The following is a 25,793-nucleotide window of genomic DNA, read 5'->3' on the forward strand; positions in this document are numbered from 1 at the left end:
TTATTTGGTCATTAAAAGTATTGAGAATTCTCTCAGAATCAAATACTGAGTATTCAAGTTGCTGTGATTTTATTCATGTTGGTATTATAAAGTGTAGAGTTGTCTCCAAATTGGTCAGTCTGCCTAGTTATGCTGTTCTAGTCTGCCAGATACTTGTTTTGAGCTCTTCCTGTTTGTAATACAGAATTTTTGTTTTGTAAACTTTATGAGTTACACCTTATCTTCTAATACAAAAGTCTAGCTTTGTCAGCTTTAGACAACTAAAGCCAAACATTAAAAATAATATTAAAATAGTGTAACCAAACCCTCTTCCTTCATTGCTGATAGTTACTTCTGGTAATCCTCATTCCTCTAGTGAGCTTTAACTGCATTGATGTAGACTGCTTATCCAACAGTGAGCTGAGATCAGCCTCAGTCTCTCTAGTGAGTAGGAGTGAAGGCTGGTGATAACCATATGACAAATAACTCTTTTCTAGGTTTTGCAATGGAACAAATATGGTTGCTGCTGCTTCTAACAATTAGAGTGCTTCTAGGCTCTGCTCAGTTCAATGGCTACAACTGTGATGCCAACCTCCACAGTAGATTTCCTGGTAAGTCTGAACCTAATTTATTCTCTAATTGCCTCTGGAAAGAGTAATTATGTTTGAATAACAAATCATTTAAATATATATGGAAAATGGGGAGCTATCCTTTACAGTAAGTGAATGTTAACAAGAGGCAAATGACAAAAGACAGTTTTCTAGAGTTGTAATTTATATCCACATTAACATACAAAGTGTTCGTCATAGTTAATATTATTATTAATACAGTGGATGGTTACAGATGTGAAAAATATTGGCTAGTGACTAATAAAAATTGGGAGAAGCTAATTTCATTCAGAATTTGCCTAATTTGTGCCTTTTTTCTTTATAAGTTAATTCAGACTTTTAAAACTTCTCTTTTATACTAATAGATTTATTTAGGAATATGCTTAAGAAAATGTTTGAAATATTATGCAATACTGAAAAAAATACTATTTCAAAGAAATGGTGACAACCACCAAAGCACACAGATCAGCTTCAGAATAAATTTCACAGAAACTAAGAAATATTGTGACATGAGATTTTGACCATATTGATGGACGTGTCCCACAGGTTCCTAAAATCTGCACTGAGTGAGAAGGCAATCAACCTTTCATTTAAGTATTTCTCATTTTATATTAGCTAAAGTTATAGAACTACATAGTTAGTTCGACATTTACAAAATAAAGATTAGATCATCTGAAATACTTTTCCAAGTCTGCCATGCAACCTGAATACCTTTGGCCATGTTTTACATTCTCTAAACCTGCCAGTTTTCCTATGTTTGGCACATGCTAGGAAATAGTACACCTGCATAGAGCATTCAGTAGGGAGTCCCATAGATGAAATGAGACATCTACATCGGAACAAAGGCCAGCACGTGTCTGAAGGTCTTCATGAACCCAGACCTGGTATGCAAGTGTTTGGCATTAAGTAAAATATAAAAATCATAGCAGGAAATACCTAAAGGTAAGTCTAGAAAGGTATGCTACAGCAGGGTTAATACTTTTGAATCTCATAAATGAGGTTTTTTTTTTTTTTACACTTTTTATTATGGAAAATTTCAAACATATACAAAAGTAGAGATTAGGAAAAAGAGCACTCACATTTATCACTCAGCATTGTAAATTTTCAACATTTGTAAATTTTATTTCATCTCTCTGTCATCATTCCCATCTCTAGAATATTTTAAATAAATTCATTGTTTGTGTTTTGATATTTATATGTAATGGAAAAGAATTTAAAAATCACTATATTTCATGTATACATCTAATAAACTTAATAATCCCTTATTATCATCTAATACTTAGCCAACTTGCCTCTTAAATCTCCACACAGTGTGTTTGTTGGTGTGTCTTTTACTCTATTTTCAATTATATCCCCTCTGTCCTTTGCATTTTCAAAATACTATTTATCTCTTTGAGTGATTTGGTCATTTGTCTTATAGAATTGTGACACTTGGATTTGGCTCACTGCAACGGCTCCTCTTCTGTCTACCCTGTAAACTAATTAGAGCTAGAGGTTTGGGTAAATTCAGGTTCAATTGCTTTGGCAATAATGCTTTATGTGTTATTTCGTACAATGAAAGTGTTTTGTCTTTATTTTTTAGGCAACGAAGAGCCATTGAGTTTTTTAAAACAAACCTTTTTAAGGGTTTGATGTGGTCATATTTTGTTTTAGAAAGCAGATATTGGGAAAAAATGTGAACAATGGACTATAGTTAGAAGAGACTAGAAAAGCAGAAAGAAATATTACGAAGGCAAGGCAGTGGAAGCAATACAAAGGGACAACTATTAAGAGATACTTCTGTGGTGGACTGAGCAGAATTTGAGAAGTGACTCTATTTGGGAGGTGAGAGAAAAGATAGCTAGAGGATAATTTGAACTTGCACAACTGCATGTTGATGCTGCTGACACCAAAAACATAGGGCACTTGCATGTTTTAGAAAGGAAAGTTTGGGTTTGGAAGTAATAGGTTTGAGTCGTTTTTAGAATGTATAGTGGCGGCTTCTATCCAATCATGGGAAATAGGGACCTGGGTCTGAGAAGAGAGTTTGAACTAAAGATAGAGGGCTGAATCCCCATACAGTGAGTGAGCAATGAATAGGTGGTAGAATAATGAAAGGTATGAAAACGGGCTACTATTTAGATAACTTTGTGATGAAAGAAAGAGAGGAGTAACCTGAACCAGAAATTGAAATGAGAAAAAAGGTGTTCTCGATTAGAGAGGCCTGAGCATATGTGAGTAAAGGGGGGGGGGGGAGTAATTCAGAAACTGGACATAGTAATGAAGAAATAATTATGTAATGAGGAAAGAAAATATGGAAGAGATCAATGGTACGTGGGAAAGAGTTAACCTTGGGAAAATAGCAGCTATTCCTTTGATTTAGGAGAGAGGGAGAGATACAGACACAGCGGAAAAGGTGACAGATGCTAACCCTGTTCACCGTCTCAGTGGAGTGGGAGGTAGTGGCCCTCATCAGAGTGACTGGGGCCCAGGGAGGGTGGTCAAGCCGTGACCCTGGTATGGATGGATACGAAGGCCAAATCATAAAAAGATTGCTCAGCAGGGAGGATTTGGCTGGTGTGGTAGTTATTTAAAGGTAAATAAAACATATTAATGAGCCAGGAAGTGACTAGGACAGCAGAAGGAAGTATTTATCATATGGTAAGTTAAAAAATTATGTTAAAACATCCATTTGCAATGGCATCAACTGACCATCTGCATCAAAATCACCTGGGATAGTTGTTAAAAGTGGGGACTCCCCTGCTTCACCCCAAATATGTGATGTCAAAGTCCCTGAATGGAGTGTTGGGAATCTGTGTTTTAAACCCTGCAGACAAGTCTAAGGTACATTTACGGTTAAGAAGTGATAGTATATTCTATTATTTTGCTTGCATCCATTATTCTAATCGAAAGCATAATAATGTGTTGGGGAAATATAATTAAAAACAAAATCTCCCAATCCAGAAATCCTCTCTGCCAAGGTAGCAGAGAGAGAAAACACTTTTATCACTGAGTAATCATTAAACCAGAGTATGCTGAGCATCACAGGCAATCTCGAAGGGAATTGCAAAGACAGAACAAATCTCACCTTTTTATATAGCCAGGCAGATAGAACCCATTACATATATGCTTTCAAGATAGACAATAACTAGTTCTCAAAGAAGAGGACTTGACAGTACCATTTGTCACACCTAGTTCATCCCAACTTTACCTGGTAAATAGGGTGATCATCTGTGTTAACTTATTGCCTTTATCCAGAGGAAAAATTAACTTAAGTCTTTGAGACAGGAGGTAGTTTTGTCATTTGGAGTGAGGTTCACACCAAAGTTAGCCTCCTACCCTTACACAGAAACTAGGAGAAAGGGGTATTAGCTCCCTTGACAGTTACATTTCAAAGAGATGGCTCCCAGGCCCTTGAGAAAGACATTCCTGGATCATAAAGCTTATGAAAGTTTCATCTAGTTTTCAAAAGGATTTATACACATTTCAAAGAGAGGAGAAAGTACATGTAATTATTATACAAGTTTTCTGAAGTAAATGCTCTAGAAAAAAGGTGGGAGAAGAATTCTCTTCCTTTATTTCCAACAGGGAGAATTAAGCTTCTTATTTTTAATTTGTGTTTTTCCTTACTCATTTTAGTATTATCTGGCTTAGACAACAAATTTCCAAACTTTCCACACATACATATGTGCACACACCCATTAAAACACACATACAGACACAGAGTTACAATTTAAAATTTGTATTGAAAAAAAAAAAAACCTAAAATCTAAATAAAGCAGAAGCCCCAGGAGAGGCTTTAAGTTTGTATTTAATGCCCACTTTTTGCAGGTTGTTTGCAGAAAGAAGATCAGAGTGAGCAAATAAAGCCTAAAGATTAATTGCGTACTGCCCTCTTGACTTACAGCTTCTCTTCCACATCAGGATCACCCTAGATGTCATCAGGACCCCCACAAGCTGCTCCAAACCCAAGCAATGGGACAGAATGAGAATGAGTCTGGCAAAGGAGAAGGGCTATCTAAATGCAAAGCAATGTTAATAACGATGAGAGTAATCATCTCACCCTATCTGACCTTTGCTGTTTCATAACATTAAAACTATTTTCTTTCATTTCCACGGCATTTTTCGTGGGGCCAAGAGAACCACCATGGTCTAATTCATTGAAATTTAAAGGGATACCATTTATTTTTAAAGGTAGTTAACTCTTGAATATCCAAACTAATAGCAAGGAGCAGACTCTTGTACCACTTTTAGTTGTGATCTTTCCAGAATAAAACTCAAAACGTAGTTGATTTTCAGAATACTAAGGAATTATTTGGCCAGAGTAAAATATACAGATAAATTCACTTGGCCACTATGATGGATGGATATCTTCTGAAACTAGCCCCCTGTTTTGAAAGGGGGTAACATATGAGGGTCAGGCTAAAATTTCTGGCCTCTAAAGAAGTCTATAATGATAAAGGCACAACCAAGGAGAGAAATGGGTTTATGGCACCAGAAACTTCATGGCTTGACACTGTCTAATGGTGAAATAAACAGGGAAAACTGAATGTGAGTCCATGTTTTATAACTTGTCATAACTTGTATATTCTATTAACACTAATAAGGAAGCAGACAATAGGTTCCATGTATTGAGTACTAGGCACATTGCAGAATTCTCTCTTCTATTCTTAAAAAAAAAAAAACCTAAAAAAATCTTTTTTAATCCTCAGTTTATAGTTAGGGAAACAGAGGATTAAAATGATGTTGGGATGGAGAATCACAATGGAAATTACCACCTTAAAAAATCTGAAAAGTCATGTGGTAGGGGAATTTGTTTAGCCTTTTCAAGACCTGCTTCATGAAGGAAATCTTTTTTTCCCGTAATACCTATTAATATTTCAATGAACACGAGTGTTCCACAGGAAATAAAATTGAGATTCAATGATTTAAACAATAGAATTCATGGGTGAATTAAACAAAATGAACTGTCTAATTTCATGTTAGGCTTTGCTTAGCCATTGCATTGTCCTGTGCCCAAAGGCAAAGTAAGAGTGGTTAATGGAGTAATTCTCCCGGGGAATATGTTCTGGCCCTCTGTGTAGATGCGAAAGGCTGATTCTCCTGTCTTCCTACTTGGTAGTAGTGTTGCTGTCTTCAAGTTGTCAAGAGGATGCTGCTTCCCACTCTGCACATATGACTGCAATTACTAGACCAGATGAGGCAGAAGAACTGATCCAGGCAGCCGTTGTTTATCACATTCTGAGTAATCTACAGTGATAAGGTGCAGTGAAGAGAGCAATTAGTAAGTTCAGTGACTGAATAATTCAGGGTCTATACTTCTTTCTATAGTTGCATGAATTTTCTACTTCCTCTGTTTTTGTAAGTAAAACCCATATGCTTTTTTGCTGCCTGAAAAAGATGACCAAACTTTTCTGGTGCCAAAGAACGTGAAGCAGCAAGTGTGATTATAGGTCTGCAAAGTTTGCCTCAGACAGGGTATGCATGTCCTACAGCACTGGAAACAGCTTGCACTTGCTAACGAGAAACAGATGTTGTGATAAAAAACTGAGGTGGCAAGAAACCTGTTCAATATAGAGAGGAAACTTGCATTCCTAATCCACTTTGAATTCTTCATCAGCTGTTAGTACTTTGCGTAGATGAAATATCAATACCCCTTTAGGACTTCTTGCTCTTTGAGCATCAAAGCCTCAATATTGTCTAAAAGCTTGGTGAAAGGAAATGTAACTTTCAAAAAAGAATTAAAACAACGTATACGGCATCTGTTCTGTAGGCAATTTGTAAGTTTATGTAGTGCCAGATATCCCTACTCTTATTTTAGAGATAAAAGCAGAAATGATATATAAATCAACTCATAATCTACTAAAAGGGTAAAAATTAGTATTGGAATATTTATTGGAACCCAGTAAGTAAATTATTTCCAGGTGAGATTTTCCGTGGCACTACAAAACACCCTCCAGCATACAGAAAAGGTTCCTCCTACTATATTGAATAGGTTTTTGTTTATACTATTAGTTTTAAACCAATACTACTTTTAAGTAATACAAACCAGCCCATCGATACAAGTGTGATGATATTCTCAGAAATCCCTGCATCCGAATTGCATAGAACCTCTGCTGTGGATCACCACCCTACCCTATGTCTTCTCCGGTTGTTTCAGAGTCCCCAGGGTGGGATTTAAACCATGCTCAGGAAAAATCCACTCAAGTTATTTTACTCTGAACTTCTTGACCACAGTATCGTGGGCACTACCTTTGGTAGAAGTGCTTTTCATGAAAACAATGGGCCACTTGTCATAGCTGCCTTTTTGAGGTGGGCTGTTCTGCTTCTTCCAGTTATTAAACTGCCATGGTTTGTGGAATGGGGTAGAGATAAGGGTAAGAGAAGACATTCTCTTCCCAGTTTTGTTTTGCACTGTTGCTACCAGAGCACTAAAGTAAACTTACTTGAGCTGTCTCACAGAGCCTTTTGTGAGCCCTCTTTCCCTGAGATTCAAACTAGTTAGTTCCTCAGATAAAGAAGCCAGCCTGACACACTCCTACCCCATTAATGATTTTTGTCTTTTTCTCTCCTGTCACTTTACAAACTTTTCCCTCTTTTAAGCATGTAAATCATGCAAATAGAGATTTGGTGGGAGTGCTTAACCCCACCAAGTGGAATGCACCTAAGAGTTAGCTTCTATCCCACCCAAATGTGTAGTTGTGTCTTAGCGCCTGCACTGACTGAGAGACTTGCAACATTGGTTTCGCCTGTAAGCTTGTAAGAAATGCAGAAATTCAAGACCCACCTGAGATCTACTGAATCAGAATCTGCATTTTAACAAGAGTGTTTGGTGATTCATCTGCACAGTAGAGTATATGAAGTGCTGGTTAAAGCATGGTCCTCATGATGACCTTGCTAGCTTTGTTTTTACAGAATCATAGTGTTTATGCCAACTCTAGTAGACCATCATGCCCCTGCTTGCTATTATGATAGTAGACATCAAGAAATGTATCACCTGAGTGTGATGTGCACTGTCTGGGGAGTGGACACGCTCGAAGCTCAGACTCGGGGTGATGGGGGGGCATGGGCAATATATATAACCTGAACTTTCGTACCCCCATAATAAGCTGAAATAAAAAAAAAATACATCACCGTTAAAAATTCATTTTAAAAATTCACTTTTTAAAACGAGGCAAGATAGCTAGTTACCAAGACCAATACAGTTAAAGAGGTAAAATACCTAAATACCTTGCAAAAATCTATTAATTTAATATTATTTAATGGGTTGCATTTTCTCAATTTTAAGCCAGAAAATATATGACAATAAGGATTTTGATGTTCATCAAAAACTCTGAAAACAGGGGCATAATTTCAGGCAATTGGCAGAGTACAGATAGGAAATAGGAGATCTGGACAAACAGTCAATATGAACCCATATCAATTGTGCACATATTTTTTGTGAATCTTGGAACTTGATATTAAAGAGTTAGAAACCATGCAGGCTGTGAAAGAACTGAATTAAATATATCTTAATAAACATTTGCTGAGTACTTGTTAGGCATTCTGGGAAAACTCAGAACTCTCAGTGAGTTCATAATCTAATAGAAAAGCAAATATTCACTCCCAAATATTATGTAAGTGATATAGTAGATCCACAGTTAAAGTGATATGGGATAGAGTACAAGAGGAGGATTACACTCCATTGGGAAAACTAGGGAAAGACTCATAAGTCTCATCAAAGGGCAACTTTGATATTATTTTTGTGTTCTCAGTTTATTTCTCTTTTTACTTGAACGCTCTCTTGGATAATTTCAGCTATTACTATTATTATTGGTATGTTGATACTTGGTAATTCTCAAATTTGTATTTCTTGCTTTATTCTATCCCCCAAATATTAGACTCATATTTCCAACTACCTGCTGTACATGTCTGCTTCAATGTTCCATATGTACCTCAGCCTCTTAAAAACCGAGCTCATTATCTTTCTCCTTTCTGAATTCTTTGTCTCAGGGATAATCCACCTGTTCATCAAAGCTAGAAACCTAAACATTAGTGACATCCCCTTCTCTTCATTAGTGTTATTCACTAAATGAATAACAAATTCATTTAGTGAATTTGTTATAAAAATTTAACCGGTTGTAACTATTTCATTTCTTCCTTACAATCCCTTTCAAACACCTCTTCTCTAACAAGACAAGGTTGTATATAGTGTTGTTTACAAACCTCTAGCACATCATTACCATGCTACATATTAATTGTCCACTTTTCCTCTATAAAGAAGCTCCTTGAAGGAATGGAGCCTCTTGTTGATGTTTTTATCTTTAGAACCTAGCACAGACACCGACATAATATTTACACAATAAATATTTTTTTGGAATACTTTGTTCACATGAAGTGACATATAGTTTAGAACTAGAAAATAAATAGAACCGATAGCCTCTAGCTTAGAACAAAACTGGTGGCATTGATCTTGTATATTCAATTCTGGTACATTCTACCTTTTTATTTTACTTTATAGACTGACCTCCAGAATTGCTTTTCATAGAGATGTTTACTTTTTTAGATCAATCGTGCAGAAACATTTTGAGTCACTTCACTGTAGTGCTAAGTACCAGCCTACAGACAAATTTTGAAGAGTCGTAATCTTTGTATTGCAGAATATATGTGTGCAAGTAATTTGATAATTGCATTTGTCTGTACTCATTATTCTATAAATAATTAGAAAATGTTAAAATAAACATTCTGATGCTAGTGAGAGGAAGTATAGGTCTTGAATTTAACAGTATTAAGATGAAATGAAAATGATTCAGTCTATCAAAAGCTAGGAATCTTTAGCCGCATCTGGATGCTGTTGGATTTAAGCAAGTTGAGTATGGAATTGTTGAAAAAAATAACAAAATTAGATATACTTATTAGATATGTAAATGGTATACTGCAAATATATTTTCCGTAATTGTATCTAAAGGCAAGGGTATAATTAGATGTTCTAGGAATAGAAATTTATTGGGGATATAGAAGTTGGATGAATCCTTATTCATAAATATATAATTGAATCCAGCCCCTCTTTACTCTCATTTATATGATAGCCACATTCTATGAAACCCAAATCAGGAAACATTTTTATACATGGTGAGATAGATGGTTGACAGTGTGACAGGATATTTAAAATTTGCATAATTTTAGAAAATCTGAGACAGACAAGCCCATTGCCTGATTGATGGGTGAGAGGAGTACAGAATATTATTTTTACCCTTTTTGATTGGAAATTACATTACATTTAATTCCTATGGAAAGCTTAGCTTGGTTAAAATACCAGAGGAGAAACATTGCTATTTTGGCAATGTAACTGCACATAAACTCTACAAGCAGACTGCTATTTAACATATTTAGTATCTTTAAACACAAAATATTAAAATCAAACCCCTAAAGATATGTATTCCTTTGTTTTTTTTTTGGCATTAGCTTATACTCATTAGGTTATTTAATACTGGACAATCATTCAAAGGAATAGTCAGGACAGGGATTGGATAGTAAAAGGCTCAAAAAATTTAGTTGCTAAGAGCAACTGTCATTCAATATCTCCGAAGGAAAAAAAAAAAAAACTCAACTGTTGGAAGAAAATGCCCTTTGGCAACTTGAAGTATCATTTTTTTCCCCCTCAAAGCCTCACAAATGGTAAAGTTGTGCTGAATGGATGTCTTTAGTACCTACAACCAAGAAAAAATGTGTTCCTCTGAAATATAGTGAAAAGTCTTCAGAAAACTGGGTTAGGATAGATTTGAGCAAATCTCTTTTCTCACACTACAAAAAGCCTTTACTTTGTTATCATATCTTCAAGTGGGATCAGCTTGTAGCAAATTCAGTTCCATTGCAGGGGTCACAAATCTTCAGTTATAAAGCAGAAAACAGAAGAAAGCTCTACATCTAGTCATAGAAATCATTGTCATTTGTTAAGGTATTCTAAGCATCAATTAACCCCTCAGATAGAGGTAAGGAAGCTGGGTTCCTTAGATGATTTAAGTTGAGAAGAATGATACCTCTCTTTTGTGACGTATTTATTGATATGTATTCACTTTGGTGAGTTTATGATATATCAAGTAATGCGATGATGCTTGTTCTCTATTACTGAGCATAAAGCAAGCTTTTAGTGAACGCTTTAAAAGTTGAGGATTTGATTTGACATTCAGGTAGACGTTTTATTTCCTTCAAGAGACCATTTTACATGTAACGGTTTCCTGTGATCGTACCTGTGCCTGCCACTTGGACTCATTCCCTGCCATTTCCTCCTTTGCATTTTAAATTTTAATGAAAATGGAACTGCCCAGCTCCCATCAGCCTGAGCATGTTTCGTTATTCACACTGTCCCCTCTGTGCTATTCATTTTCCATTCTTTTAGGTAGCTAACTCCTACTGATACTTCAAAACTAAGCTCAATACCATCTTCTCAAGGAAGTTATTCCTAACCAGCTGATCTGGGTGAGGTTGTATTTCTTGGCCACCCCATAGCTCTCTGTGAAATCTTTCTGTCAATAGGGACCACGTTAATGTGTTCATCTCAGTTATCGAATCAACTGTTGCAGTATACCAGTGCTTGGGTTCAAGTAACCCTTGTGTTACTCAATAATATTAATACTTTACTAAAAATAACTTAATCATAAGTTATCAATGTTAATCTCTTTCTGTGCCTAATTTATACATTTACCTTTATCATGAGTATGTATGTTTGGTGCTGCCCATGGTTTCACGCATCCATTAAGGGTCTTGGAACATATTTCCTGAGGTTAAGAGGGGGGATATCATATTTGAGAACGGGACACTACTGTTTGAATCTCCCAGTACTTTATGTGATTAATTTGTTACTCACTGGAGTACACCCATCAGTGAACATAATAGCTTTACTGCCTTCTGGGACGTTCAGTTTATTGAGAAGACAAATATACAAATACATATATGGCCCTAAGAGAATACAATAGCATAAAACAGAGTGGCATGCTTTAGACTTGGAATCAGGGAAGTCTTTGCAAAAAGAAACTCAAATTGGAGAACTGAAGTATGAGTAGGAGTTACCCAGGCAATGCTTTGGGGCTGGAAGAGCGCTCCAAGGCTAAGAAAGAACACTGATTCAAAGCTTTGTTCATAAATCTGTATTATGCTTTCCAAAATGCTCCACAGTACTTTACTGAGGAATAATGTACCTATAATAAGATGTGCCAATCTTAAGGGTACAGCTTTAAATATTAACATATGTTTACACTCACATAACCCCCACCCAAATCAAGATAGAAAGCATTTTTATCTGCCCCCAAATTTTTCTCGTGCCCCCTATACTAGATAATGCCACCCAGGAGGTTACCACTATTCACATGGCTTCTATCACTCAGGATGATGCTTTTAAAGATCTGAAAGAAGTTCGGTATAACAAATGTATGGAGGAAGGGTGATAGAGGAGGAAGAGAGAAAGAATGCAGAGGTAGGCAGGTGCCAGATCATGGAGAGTCTTGAGGCCCTGGATCAAGATTCGGACATTTGGCCTGGGTGTGATGAGCAGCTGTTGAAGATCTAAGCTAGACAGTGACATGATCAGATTAATGTATGAACAGCTGTACTAATTGAAGGAGGTTAAAAGTGGAAATAAGTCTGGGTGTGGTGTAATCCTAGCACTTTGGGAGGCCAAGGTAGGAGAATCCCTTGAGGTTAGGAGTTCAAGACCATCCTGAGCAAGAGTGAGACTTTGTCTCTATAAAAAATAGAAAAATTAGCTAGGTTTGGTGGTGCATGTCTGTAGTCCCAGCTACTTGGGAGGCTGAGGCAGGAGGATAGCTTAGGCCCAGGAGTGTGAGGTTGCAGTGAGCTATAATGGCACCACTGCACTCTATCCTGAGCAATAGAGGGAGACTCTGTCTCAAAAAAAAAAAAAAAAGGGTGGAAATTATGGAAACAATTAGGAAGTTAATGCAATATTCCAGGGAAAAGATAATGATGGCATAGGCAAAGCAATAGCTCGTAGAGGGATAAAAATCAATAGATTTAAGATGAACTTTGAAGTTCATGGACAATAAATAGTTATTAAAATGAGCAGTATTATTTTGGGAAAGAGCATCATTTAAAAGTTATGATTGCCTTTAAACAGTTAATTTACTGAAGGCCATAGAGATAGTCCCCTAATTTTAAATGTTATTTATTATTTTCTAGGTTGGCAAAGTATACTACATAATTAATTCACTTTATTTTTCCACCTACAAAGGAAATATTGCTTGGAATTTTCTATAAAATTTCTAATATTTGCCCTTGGCTATGAAAAAAATTTTACTATTTCTTTGTAGCTAATTGCAATTAGCTTAAAATTATTCCTACACATAGAAATTTCCATATTGACTTATTCACATGCTCAATATATGACTCACTTTGCCAGCAAAAAAAAACAGTATATAGAATAAATACCATATTCCAAAGAGAGATGTTGTTGAACACTTCTACTCTTACAGTAGAACTGAGTTATTTAAGCAAATTAATCCTATGCTAAAAATCTTGAATGACATTTACATATTACTTAGGTAGACATCCTATCATTTGCCAAAAATATATTTTATTTTGTTTGGTTTTCTTTTTTTGAACAAAGTTATTTGTCCAAATAGCCTAATTAGGTTTTGTTTGTTTCCACATTTTGAAAACCTAATGCTTGTTTCAGATTTTTTTATCTAACTGGTAAAATAGAGTGATAAAAAGTGGTAAGGTTACTGTATTAGTTTTCTAGGGCTGTTGTAACAAAGTATCACAAATGAGGTAATTTAAAACAGCAGAAATTTATTATCTCATGGGATGATTTAAAACACAGAAATTTATTGTCTCACAATTCTGGAGGTCAGAAGTTCAAAATCAAGGCAGGACCACACTACCTCTGAGAGACAATCCTGTCTTGTCTCTTCCTAGCTTCCTGTGATTTGCTGGCCATCTTGGATGTGCCTTGGCTTGTAGATGCATCACTCAGATCCTCTGTCTTCATGTGGTGTCCTCCTTGTGCCCCTGTTTCTTTTATAAGGACACCAGTCATATTGGATTAGGGCCCCATCCTACTCCATCTTAACTAATTGAATCTGCTACAACCTATTTCCAAAGAAAGTCTGAAGTACTGGGAGTTAGGACTTCAGCATACGTTTTCAGAGGATAGAAGGTGGGGACACAATTCAACCCATTAACAGTTACCAAAACTGATAAAAGTAAAGTCTTCTGCCACTTTGAAATTAGCTAACAGCCAACTCTCCATTTCCTGCATACATTTTCTTCACTACATGTAGAAAAATAACTAAATAGAGATATGGAAAGCTCTGTGTGTGTATGTGCATGCGTGCGCAAGTGCTGACTTCTGCATACATAGAATGGATCCCACCACTGATTACTCATGGAGTCATAGAGAACTATGCAAATTGTATTTTATAATACATTTCCGTGCCTAGTCTATTCCTTTTATTGAGGCATGCATAGTCATTGGCAAAATTTTCTTAGAGTAAGCTATAAATTTTTGTTCATAATATCAGCACACTATTTTTCATTGCCTTTCTCTCTAGTGTGATTTAATTTAGGCAAAATAAAATGGAATTCTGATGGATGGCTTTTGTTTATACATCCTGGATAAGATGGGCTATCAAACACGAAAGTGCTTAACAATTTGGTTTAGGGTGGATTTTAACTGTTTCCTCCTTCCACTTGAGAAAATGCATCATTTGCAGTGAGTTTCACTGATCTACATAGGTGATCTGAATAATTCAGTCACTCTAGTTCTGAATTTCCTCAGTAACCTGATTGTTTTCCACTTAATTCCTTGGTCATTCAGCAATAGTCAGTTAACATTTAATGCACATCCAGGGAACACCAGGCACAAGGAGATGAACTATAATCTACACACAGAGATCTCTCCCTAAATAACTAAAGACTTTTTTCCCTAGTACATTTCTTAATAACTTGCATATTGGATATGATGTATTCAAATATAAAAATGGGTTAGACAAAGGAGATGATTAAATGTATCAGGGAGATGTTAAAGTTATTCATGTAGGAGTATTTTCTACTTTGCTTGCTTTTGTGACTTAACATTTGTTTTTTATATATTTTTATTTTCAGCTGAAAGAGATATCAATGTCTACTGTGGGGTACAGACCATTACGATGAAGATTAATTTTTGCACGGTTCTTTTCTCGGGTTATTCGGAAACAGATCTGGCACTCAATGGAAGGCATGGGGACTCCCACTGCAGGGGGTTCATCAATAACAACACCTTCCCAGCGGTGGTCATTTTCATCATCAATCTCAGCACCTTGGAGGGCTGTGGAAACACCTTGGTGGTAAGATTAGTGTGAAATTGTGTGCTGGTCTGGGGTCATCAATAAAAAATCCCACCATTTCATGAAGTAATCAGAAGCCCAATCTATCTCTCAAGAAAATTTCAATAAAACTGAAAAAATCACTTCCCTCTGACTCTTTGAGACTTGAACTCCCAAATATACAATTCTGTCTCTAATAATGGTTCTGTTTATAGTAGCTGAGCAGTCAAGTGGCCTGAGGTCAGCTGTGCTTTTCTAAGCAACATTCTTTTGTGTAGATGGCGTAGACGGATGTGTCTCTGCAGTTTATTTTTAGCCATATTTCTATGACTTTTATGGAAGTGTCTGATCATTCAAAGTTTGTTATGGTGAGTCTGGCAGTGAACTACTTTGCCTGTTGCCTTAGTGACCAGATTCAGAAAGAAAGATGAAAGAATGGGAAACTTGGAATCTTCTTTCATGTTTACCATTGAATGATCAACACCAGTGCCTTGTAAAAGAAGGCTGTCGGTATTCTCATATAAAATTCTTCATTGCATGTGACTGTCCTTTGCATTTCAAATGTTTATCATGCTCTATCTTACCTATGAAATCCCAGTATCAATGCTCTTTTGTCGTCATGAAAATTGAAGCACCACTTCAAACATTTCCTCCCGAATGAGAACTACTGGTCTATACCATTCATTTATTTATTAATGTGTTGTATGCAAAAATTGAATTGAATAAGGAATTGAATTTCCAGTAAATTAAAATTAATTGAAGTGAATATATTATGATTTGGGGGAGGTATTACTTACACTGAAATTCACTTAGTGCTATTTTTTATTTTGCTTGCTTAAATATAATCTTATTGGTAAATCTGACTAAAGATTAAAAAGGAGATATGATTAGCATGACCACTTAGTTCAGTGAGGGAGACACTGGATTTTACTCTTCACCAGTTCTTGTTTCATATTATGAAGGAAAGCTTGATATTCTGAGACCAGGGTTTCTAAGACTTGGTAGGGGATGGAAGACAGAGAAAAGAGATTTGTTTGAATCTAATTCTTTTCCTTTTCCCAGAGGATGGTTGGAATATTGCACCCATATGACCATTTCTAAGCCTGCAGCTTGGGTATTGTTGACTCTTTTTATTAAAAATGTTTATGCAACTCTCTGAGTTGTGTGCAGAGAGGTTATGAAGGGGGGCCAAGGGAGAGTGACACAGGTAGACTGTTACAGGCCCCAGTTCCTTGTGGAGGGAGGAGCCTGTGTGGAGATCTGCAGCGTTTCCCCGCCCCCACCATGCCCTGGAGCCTTTCCTCCACTTTCCTCTCTGGATTTAAGGCACCTTGCCCAGCTGCCTAGCAAACAATTCAGGAGAAAGTCCAGGAAAAGAGTCTCTGTGTGTGTGCTTGCTTTTTGCTTTTTTTTTTTTTAAGAGCTGAATAACTCCAGTATAGAAATTGTTATATGATTGCGTGTATGTCTTTTCATAGAAAGAATTGATATGCTTAGCTATTGAGTCAGGCAAACTGTGGGAAGAGGAGAAGATTGGCTTATTTTGTTTTTGCCCTAGATGCCACCAGCTTTGGCATCTGCTCCAAAAGCATTCCTACATGGGAAAAATTAAGTAGACTACTAAATCACTATATTAGAATCAAAATGTTTTGATTCATAAAGATTCTTGCTGCATTCGTGAATTAGATGGATAATTGCCTCAGCTTTGCCCATGTGCAATTAGGTTTATACATAAACTTTATTCTATTGTTGAAAATTATTACAGGTCTTAGAAATATCTGCTAAAATATTTATTGAGTCAATATTATATTTGCCATGGTAGGAGAAGCTGTGTCTCTCTCTGGTCTTATGAAGGCCAAGAACAATTGAAGGGTGGTTCTTCAATTTTAGTAGGGTTGGAGAATCCAATGAAAACTAAGCAGACCCAAGAAAACACACGTGTCTAACATTTTCACATAACTTCTGGAAGTTCATGATCCCTCTAAAACCCATCTATAAACTATTGCCCTAGAAGTAGATGAGTATCTTTATGAACCAGAGAGAAAGAACCTGAGAATATCAATCCTCAGAAAATTTACGACCTTCATTCATTTGTTCAAAAATTATTTCTGGGGCCCAAGATGCTGGTCACTGTGCTATACCGAGGATGCAAAGGTGAACAAGTTGTTCCCTGCCCACAAAGAGCTCCTATGATGGCCAAGGGGACTTCCCAGGTGCAGGCTGCTTCTGCTGTGCCTGCCACTCTCATGGAGATAAACCTTGCATGTGGGGTTGGAGGGAGGGGAAGTTTCCCAGGGAAGATGAGATCCCAGGGAGGAGGAGGAGACATCATGGGGGAAGTGGGGAGAGCAATGGCTTAAGGAGTATGCACAAAGGCCAGAGCAACAAGGGCCATAGGGCAGCAGCCTTATTGTGGAGAGTGGGAGCCTGGAGATATTAAGCTAACAGGGAAACAGGGTCAGATTACAGGGGTCTTTTCAGCCATACCAGAGAATTTGGACTATATCCATGAGTGTTTCCAAGTTATTTGTTGTAGCCTATTGCACCTATAATCTCTCTCCTTTCTTATTTATAATGTAAGAGTAAAGTGTCTTTGGTAAATATGAAGTTTCATTTAGTCTAAGACACATATAGACAGACACTTACAGATAGCATTTTGTGTTGAATTAGACCCTAGAAATGATCTTGTCTCATGTTTTATTTTGCATATGAAGTGCCTAGATTCATATGTAGCTATTTAATCATTAAACTTGATCTACCACTCTAACAGGTATCCACAATTCCTGGAGTCAGTGCTTATGGAAATGCAACTTCAGTACAAATAGGAAATATTTCAGGATATATTGACACTCCAGATCCACCAACAATCATCAGCTATCTACCTGGGCTTCTTTACAAATTTAGTTGTAGTTATCCATTGGAATATCTGGTAAACAATACCCAGCTTGCTTCGTAAGTTCCCATTTTATTCTTGCTTTCTCATATTGTCTTTACATTTGAGTCGTATCATATCCTTGAGGGACTTAGAAAGAAAGCAGGATTTGTTGAGAATAGCCAAACTCAAACAATGTAATGCAAAGAATATTAAGTCTAATATTATATATCTCTATCTATCCATCTATCTTTATCTAATTGTTATGACCCAAAACAACTAGAAACATAAAATTTTTGTTTTCCAAATTAAAACTGGCTCAAACTAGTCAGGTGTCTATCCTGGATTCTCCTCACTCCTTTTGCCCAAGAACCCTGGGTGCTTAACCAATCATGAAGGTCCTGTGGTGTTTCACTGTGTGGGCATTTGGTAACTACACTGCTGAGTCCTGTCTGCTTCCCTCTCTGCTATTTTCTCTCACTGTTGGACTCTGCTGCCCCCAATTTCAGGGTCTCCAGGCCTCTGCTAAGGTGTCACCTGCATGGGTGCTCATGATTGCCCAGGAGAGGTGGCATGACCCATAGCCAAGGAGCTCCAAACATGGGCTGGGACTATAGTCTTTTATTTTTAGCCATGTATCTGTTCAGTATTCCCAAAGCACATGCTCCAAGAGAGGGCTATATCCATATTACAATGTAATCACCTGTATTGGTCAAAAATATTTGTAGCTGGTTTTAATAGCACAGTGATGATAAACACCTTGGTCAGGTACAAGATTTCAATGTGGAAAATGAGAAAAGAAAAACCTTGAATCAAAAGGATATGGGTGTAGAGAGAAACTTCTCTTACTCCACTCCCCCCTCCCCCGGGCCCCACACTAAATACCTTCCAGAGCTTCAACGCCCATGGAAGTTCACTCATTATTCAATGCATTAGACACTTGCTATTTACCATGCAATGTTCTAGCAGTGAACAAAATAAGATAAATTCTCTGATCTCATGAAGCTTCTATTCTAATGGAATTGATGAAAATATATTTTCATCAGATTCATGTTTTTATGAAAGAAAATTTTTCTGCAAAAACCCTCATATATGTAATGCAAAATGAATAAAAATGACTTTAAAAATAAAAAGATCATAAAAACAGTTTGTCTTTACTTGGTCCCTCTTGCTTTTTGATTATTTATTTATCTGTTTAGTGATTTAAACAGTGTATCCACTCCACACATAGTTAAAAGTATATCAGGCTTGCTCAAGAGTTTTAAAGCTTTAAATCTAACATTCAGGTATCACTTTTAATTTAAAATCTCATCAATGCTCTCCTTTTTTAAAAATCTGTTTTAGGTCCTCAGCTGCTATTTCTGTGCGAGAGAACAATGGCACATTTGTCAGCACTTTGAACCTGCTATTGTATAACGTAAGTTGATGGGTAAAGGATATTATTTTCTCTTTCACTGTTGTGAGGAGTCATTTATGTGAATGGCTTTTATATAAAAATCTGCTGAAAGCCACATTAACCCTGTTATACTCTGTTAACATTTATCCATCATTACTACCATTTTCATATATCTTAGTGATAAAGGTATATCTGAAAACTCCATTAAATTTTCTAAAAGTTGATAAATGATTTAAAGTTTATATCATAAATATGACTCTGTAATTATTACTCCAAATGTCTATCTACATTTATACACATATATTTATTTATGTGCACATATGCATACATGTTTGTGTATAGCCATATTCAGGGTTAAGATTTAGGAAATATTTTTTGTGATAAAAAGATTTTTAAGAAGTCCCAATGATACTTCTTTTGTACACATCCTTGGTGATGAATGTGTTAACATTTTCAATATGGGTTTTGGCTGATGACAATTCTGTCACATCTGAAATAATTTGGATTGACTACATAACATTGTCTAAACTTTTGTCATGTAAATATCGACGGTGGCAGCAAAACGTGAAAAATACACGGATTTCTATTTATAACTGCAACATTAATCCCCCAAATGATATTTTCATGTTGATTAAAAATTTTTATTCATACATTTTAAATGCCTGATTTAAATATCAATTTTTCAATCTATCAACCAACATTTTTGTAAATTATGAATCTGATTTTTGCATTATTATTCATGTCATCATGGCACTGAGTTATAATTCATGCAACTGATTTAAAAGTCAGTGCTTTATACTTTGAATATAATGAGCTATAAATATTGTAGTAGGACATTTTCCAAAGGCATTTAAAAAAAATCACGTTTATAAGTTTGTAGTCTGACACCGCAGAGTTCTAAACAACAAATTAAAATGTGTTAGAATTAAGATTGCCTTTCTGTCATTTCTGAACTTTCTTCTGCAAAGAGAAACTGCCAAGTTACTTGGTTCTACAACACTCAGCAACTATGTGCCAATATTTGTTCCTGATATGGCCAGATATTTATTATTGTTATGAGCAATATTTATATAAAGAACTTGAAGTTGGAAAGTTTCTACTTATTGATTTATATGTGTAAGCTCTCTGAGGTAGAATTGAGATGGCTGGTTTGAACTCAACATTATTTGTTATAATCGAGTGAGACAAAGATGAGAATTCTTGATCTTGGAAAAGCAAAAAATATATCCACATGTCATTTAATAATGCCATTATTTTTTGTGAAATGAAAACATTCTTTCACTGGAAAAGCAGAAAATCAAAATTTAGAAGTGTGGATTTCAGGATAACTTTGTTATTAAGATCTTTTCTTTACCACTAGAGATGGTATTGTGGTCCTGTTACTAACATGACATAATCCTTCAAAGAGTTGCTGGGATGCTAATGCTAAATAAAAGCTTATATTTTGATGATAATCTTAATATTTTAATTCTATGATAAGAAGGCAACCAATTTTTAGATCTCAGACTACAAAAGAAATAGGTGGTGCCCAAAATACTTCTCATTTCTGATCAGCTTGCAATGAAAGTATTATTAGTGGTTGAATTAAAAAATAAATTGAATTTTAAAAATTATTTACTAACCAGGTTTTTAGTAAAATTCAACCATTGCCCTAAAAACTAATTTTAAAATTTTAAAAAATTAACAGATAATTTTCTGGAGCAGTTTTAGCTTTACGGAAAATTTGATCCACAAAAACAGAGTTCTCATACACGTGGACTCCGCTGTACACATTTTTTTCTTTTATTTACATGTAGTATTAGTGTGATACATTTGTTACAATTGATAAACCAATATTGGTACATTATTAACTAAAGTCCATAGTTTACATTTAAGTTACTCTTCCTGTTGTATACATGACAAATATGCAATGGCATGTGCCATCATTATTCTATCATACGGAAAAGTTTCACTGCCTCAAACTAAAAGTTTTTCTTAACATAGTGTCATCATAGTATTTTACCATGTTATAGGCCATTAAAAAATTAGTAATTTACACTGGAAAAAAATTCAGTGTACTTTTATTAGTTGATCCAAAATCATATTTGTTATTTGTTTAAAACATTAACATGTAGTTAGTCAAATGTTATTTTATTAGCATTTCAAATAAAATATCATTTTGTAATCTTTAAGAGCTTTGTCTTCCCATTTCACATGCAAAGTTTTTACTTTCTAATCCTTAGGAATGATGAAAAGTTTTATTATAGACCTACTACTTTTAGTCTCTGGTTTCTGATTTGGAGAGGAAAAGTTGAACCCAAGTTGATGTAGCACAATTTTTTATTTCTATGAGTTCTGGGATTTAGTAAGTGTACTCAAGGAAAATTATATTTAGAAAACACAGTGACTTTTACTGAGGATGTGATTTCCATGTATGTAGATTTCTAGTTAAATGTGGCCTTATTTTTGTGTGACATAAATATATGAGTTTTCTTCACTGTAGAAATGGAAAGTGAGGATGTCTTTGTGTATTTGAATTATACCTGAATGTTAGTGTTTTCTGAGTGGGTAAAAAAACAGCAAATCTGAAATAGGGCTATGATTATGAATATTTTTTAAAAGTTCGATAAAGACTAAAATATAATTGATTTTAGGGACAATATATTACTAACAAAAGTAAAGGCAGCTACACAAAATAAAGTCAGAAAATTACCTCCTAGAAGCAATTTCAGGAGTAAAAAACTGATGATTCATGATTAAACCACAGCTGGGTCTTATTTCATTTGAAATGACTCAGCAGTATAATGTTATAAAGAAAGTAAGCATTCTTCTGGACAGTATTGATGCAAATATAAGATGAAAGAGCTGTATAGTTAATGAAGTGTGGGTTACTTGGAGAAGTTAGGAAAGGGAGCCAGAAAGACAATTAAATAAAAATACTATCTATCAGACATGGTTAGAGGAGCTATTATCGTTTATCACAGAAATATAGAAAGTAAAAGACTGAAGAGTAACAGTTTTCAAGTATAACATATAATCCCTCATTTATCTGGCTTTATTTGGGAATAAAATGTTCCACATGAATAAACTTTTTTCAAAAGTGAGGCATCTAAACTATTATTGTTTTAATTTATAAAATTCCAGATATGTCACTTTCTTTCCAGCCTTCTAAACAGAGTATGCTCCATATTTTGTCTTGCCTTGATGACTTTAAGATTTCTTAATGAATATTAAAAACTTTCCTTTGCTGCCAAATAGCAAAGTCTTCAGAGTTACTAAACTTGGGGAAACAATTGGCCTCTATGTTAAATGATACTACTGCTTATATTTTGAGGTATCTGTTTTTTGCATTCTATAATTTCTGTTTTTCTTCATTATCAAATTACACCTACAACTTATTCATTTCTAATTTGCTGCTCTAATTTATTGTAGATTGGGAAGCAATATGAGTAAGCTCTCTAGAATTGGTCTAAAATAAGGGTAAAAAGTTGAGATGAAGTCCTGAGACACCCTTTTGTAAGTAACCACCAAGCAATTTGGTGCAGGAACTTTATTACATACATTCTGGCAACTTAGAAAATGTGTTTGTCTCCTTTTTGTTTATCAGCTAAATTTTGGTAATTTCAAATTGCCAGATAAGTGACTTGGGATAAATGAAAGATTATCAAAGTTATAAGACCTACAACTCTAACAGTAAAGGGCTTAAATAGCGTCAGATATAATTTAAATAAACTGAATATTGACCATTGAATACTAAACAAACTGAATATTAGCCACTGACCATTGAATATAATTTAGATATACTGAACATTAACCACCATATATGGTAAACTATGAAAACAAAAGATAGTTTATCCATAGAAATTAATTTGCTACACAGACACAGTTTAAGAACAGTTCTGCCAAGAAACCAGAGGATTAAATAATTTCTTTTTGAAATTGCTTCTATAGATTTATGTTGATTTACTCTCCTTGATTTCTATAACATTGTTTTAAGTGATAAATGTGCTGTTTTGGGGGAGGTAATGATAGATTAATTGTTTATTGTTTCATCCTTAGGATTCAACCTACAATCAGCAGTTAATCATCCCCAGCACAGGATTACCTTTGAAAACCAAAGTATTTGCAGCTGTACAAGCCACTAATCTGGATGGCAGGTACTTCCAAACTCTTATCTTTTGTTGGTTAAAACACTTTGGCTGCCTAAAGCCTCATGAGTCATAATGTTCATTCATTTTTAAATTCAATTTGAAAAATATTGTCATTGCCACACCATTTAGGCATGCTAATAAAAAGAAATAACAAATTACAAAGTTAAGGGGTGACACTCTCTGTCATTAATTGGAAAATAACAAGTCTTCCCATAAAGTGGGGTGGTATTGCCTGGAAGAGGGCCTGGGGAAATCTTCTGGGATGCCGGAATGTTCTACTTCTTCATGTGAAAGGTGATTAAACAGAAGTAGTCATTTTGTGAACACTGTTGATTTGTGTATTTTTCTGTATGTATGTTACTATTCAATGCAAATTTATTAAAGTACGAAAGAACTCTTCCCATAAGGGTCTGGGCCAAAATGATATAAAATGATCCTCAGACATCTCTGTTAAAAAAAAAAAAGTTTCATATGATACTTAGAAAATTCAGAATGATTAAAACTGAAAGGCACTTCAAAAGCTGAAGATCTAAACCTGCCCTATATAAAAAAAAGTAATGTCTAATGTAATGATTTATTTTGGGTTTCTCATGTATTATTATTATTCACGTTTTGTATCCTGAAGAGATTGGTAGACCATACAAATTTGGTTCTTGTTTACTTTCTCCCTTTCCACCTGCTTGATATATCTATTCTTGCATATACGTGAGTCCTTAAAATTGTCTCACTAAATGCAGGATTCCAGCCCCCAATTTTTTGTCATTTACTTCCTATGAATTACTATTTTTTATGACATCCATAGTTGGAATGAAGTAATGTCTAGATCCGGGCACAGTCTGGCCTTGTGGGGGAAGGCTGTGTGTGTGCCTCATGGCTTTCTTCTCCTAACACAGTGTCAATTATGGACTCCTACTCCCAGCCCACTGATTCTGATCTACCAAATCCACCAAATGGTGTATTAGGTATTATCATATCCTCTGTCTTCTGTCAGAGACATTAACTTCTAAAAATATCAGGCCATTGTTCAGAGTGAATATATAAGCACCTATGTATTTATGTAGCTCACTTTGGGATTTTGTTTTTTAGACTGACCATTCCGTTGCTTCGCACACAATTTTATTTTTTGTGGCATTAGCCTTAATTCCACTTGATGTGGGGATGACAATTTGGTGCATAATTTTAAACACCTTGAGTTTAGGAGAAAGTTTTAATAAATAAGAAGCCTCTACAAATAACAAGTAATAAAAAACTATACTCCATGGGATAAGAAGTTTGTCAATATTTACTTTCCTTGGATTAGTAACTAACACCCAAAAGGAGGTTCTGACTCCAGATTATGTTTGTTTACATTCCTGCAGATGGAATGTTCTAATGGATTACTGCTACACAACCCCATCAGGGAACCCAAATGATGACATTCGATATGATCTCTTCCTTAGGTAGGTGTCTAACTCCTGTATTGATACCAAAGACCCAACTGTAGATAACTGAAGTAGAAAATTTAAATCAAATAAACAAATTATAGGGCACTGTTAATAGCTTTTGAATTTCAAGTTTCACATTTTGAACTTTTTAGTCCTTGTAAAGCTGAAAGTATAAAAGTTGAGAATAATTTTCAACACAAAATGCTGATAAGGCTATTGTTGAATGAGAGTTGTAAGTTAGGTCCACCAAAGATGTTTTATTCATGTTTAGGAGAAATGGGAATATTTCACTGTCCTAGGGAAAGCATAGCTAAGATATTATTCGCAAAAAGAAAAAGGCAATGGAAGATTACTATTTATCTGCAGCTAGACCATCTCCTTGTATGTCAAAAGGAGAGTAAAGTTAAAGTAATGGTTTGGATAATTTAGACCTCAAAATACTTTTGTTCATTTATCAGTATTTAATATAAAACCATAAGATCGCCTACCACTCCTTTTTTATTAGAGCCAATAACTTCAACTTCATTTCCCAATAGACAGTGATAGAGTGAATGTAATCTACATTTGGGGAAAGGGGACATTGATCATAAAACCATTCAATCATCCCAGTTCCTTTTCAGCATTTTTATTTGACAGCAGAACAGAGTTGAGAGTCAAGCAATGTCTTCTTATCATGCTTATAAAATGCAATTGGCTCAGATCACTGAAGCTTATTGACACATGATGGGAGTAATATAATGTGAAACCAAGAGAATATGCTTTGTTGGCTAATCAAGGTTAAGATGATGTTCAGAGGGTATGGTCAAACTGACACTCCTATTGCTGGAAGTGTTAATTTGGGGAACATTTTTGGGAAAAAAGTCAGTATGTATCAAAAGCCTTAGAAGATTTCATATTATTTTATTAAAGTTTTGCAAATTGGGAAGTATATTTTAAAACATTTATGATGTTCTAGTCTATCAGTGATATTTAAAATAGTAAAACATGGGAGCAAATGGCATATTCAGCAATAAAGGAATGGCTGGGTGAATTATGATGAACTCGTAAGTTGAGAGTTCACACAGGCTCTACAATTATATAAAGTTATTTATTAAATAGAAAAAAA

General features: G+C 35.2%; 1 protein-coding gene across 1 annotated transcript in view; it reads left to right on the plus strand.

Moving 5' to 3' along the window:
• Window positions 1-476: 476 nt before the first annotated feature.
• ZPLD1 (zona pellucida like domain containing 1) overlaps window positions 477-25,793 on the plus strand; it is a 37,236-nt gene continuing 11,919 nt past the window's right edge. Inside the window, exons 1-6 of the mRNA XM_069472568.1 lie at window positions 477-590; window positions 14,667-14,887; window positions 17,637-17,818; window positions 19,083-19,155; window positions 23,173-23,270; window positions 24,623-24,703. Coding sequence (XP_069328669.1) covers window positions 485-590; window positions 14,667-14,887; window positions 17,637-17,818; window positions 19,083-19,155; window positions 23,173-23,270; window positions 24,623-24,703 — 761 coding nt within the window. The 5' untranslated portion in view covers window positions 477-484. The remainder of the gene's footprint in view (window positions 591-14,666; window positions 14,888-17,636; window positions 17,819-19,082; window positions 19,156-23,172; window positions 23,271-24,622; window positions 24,704-25,793) is intronic.

The sequence above is a fragment of the Eulemur rufifrons genome, chromosome 7, assembly GCF_041146395.1.
Source record: "Eulemur rufifrons isolate Redbay chromosome 7, OSU_ERuf_1, whole genome shotgun sequence".
Classification (NCBI taxonomy): domain Eukaryota; kingdom Metazoa; phylum Chordata; class Mammalia; order Primates; family Lemuridae; genus Eulemur; species Eulemur rufifrons.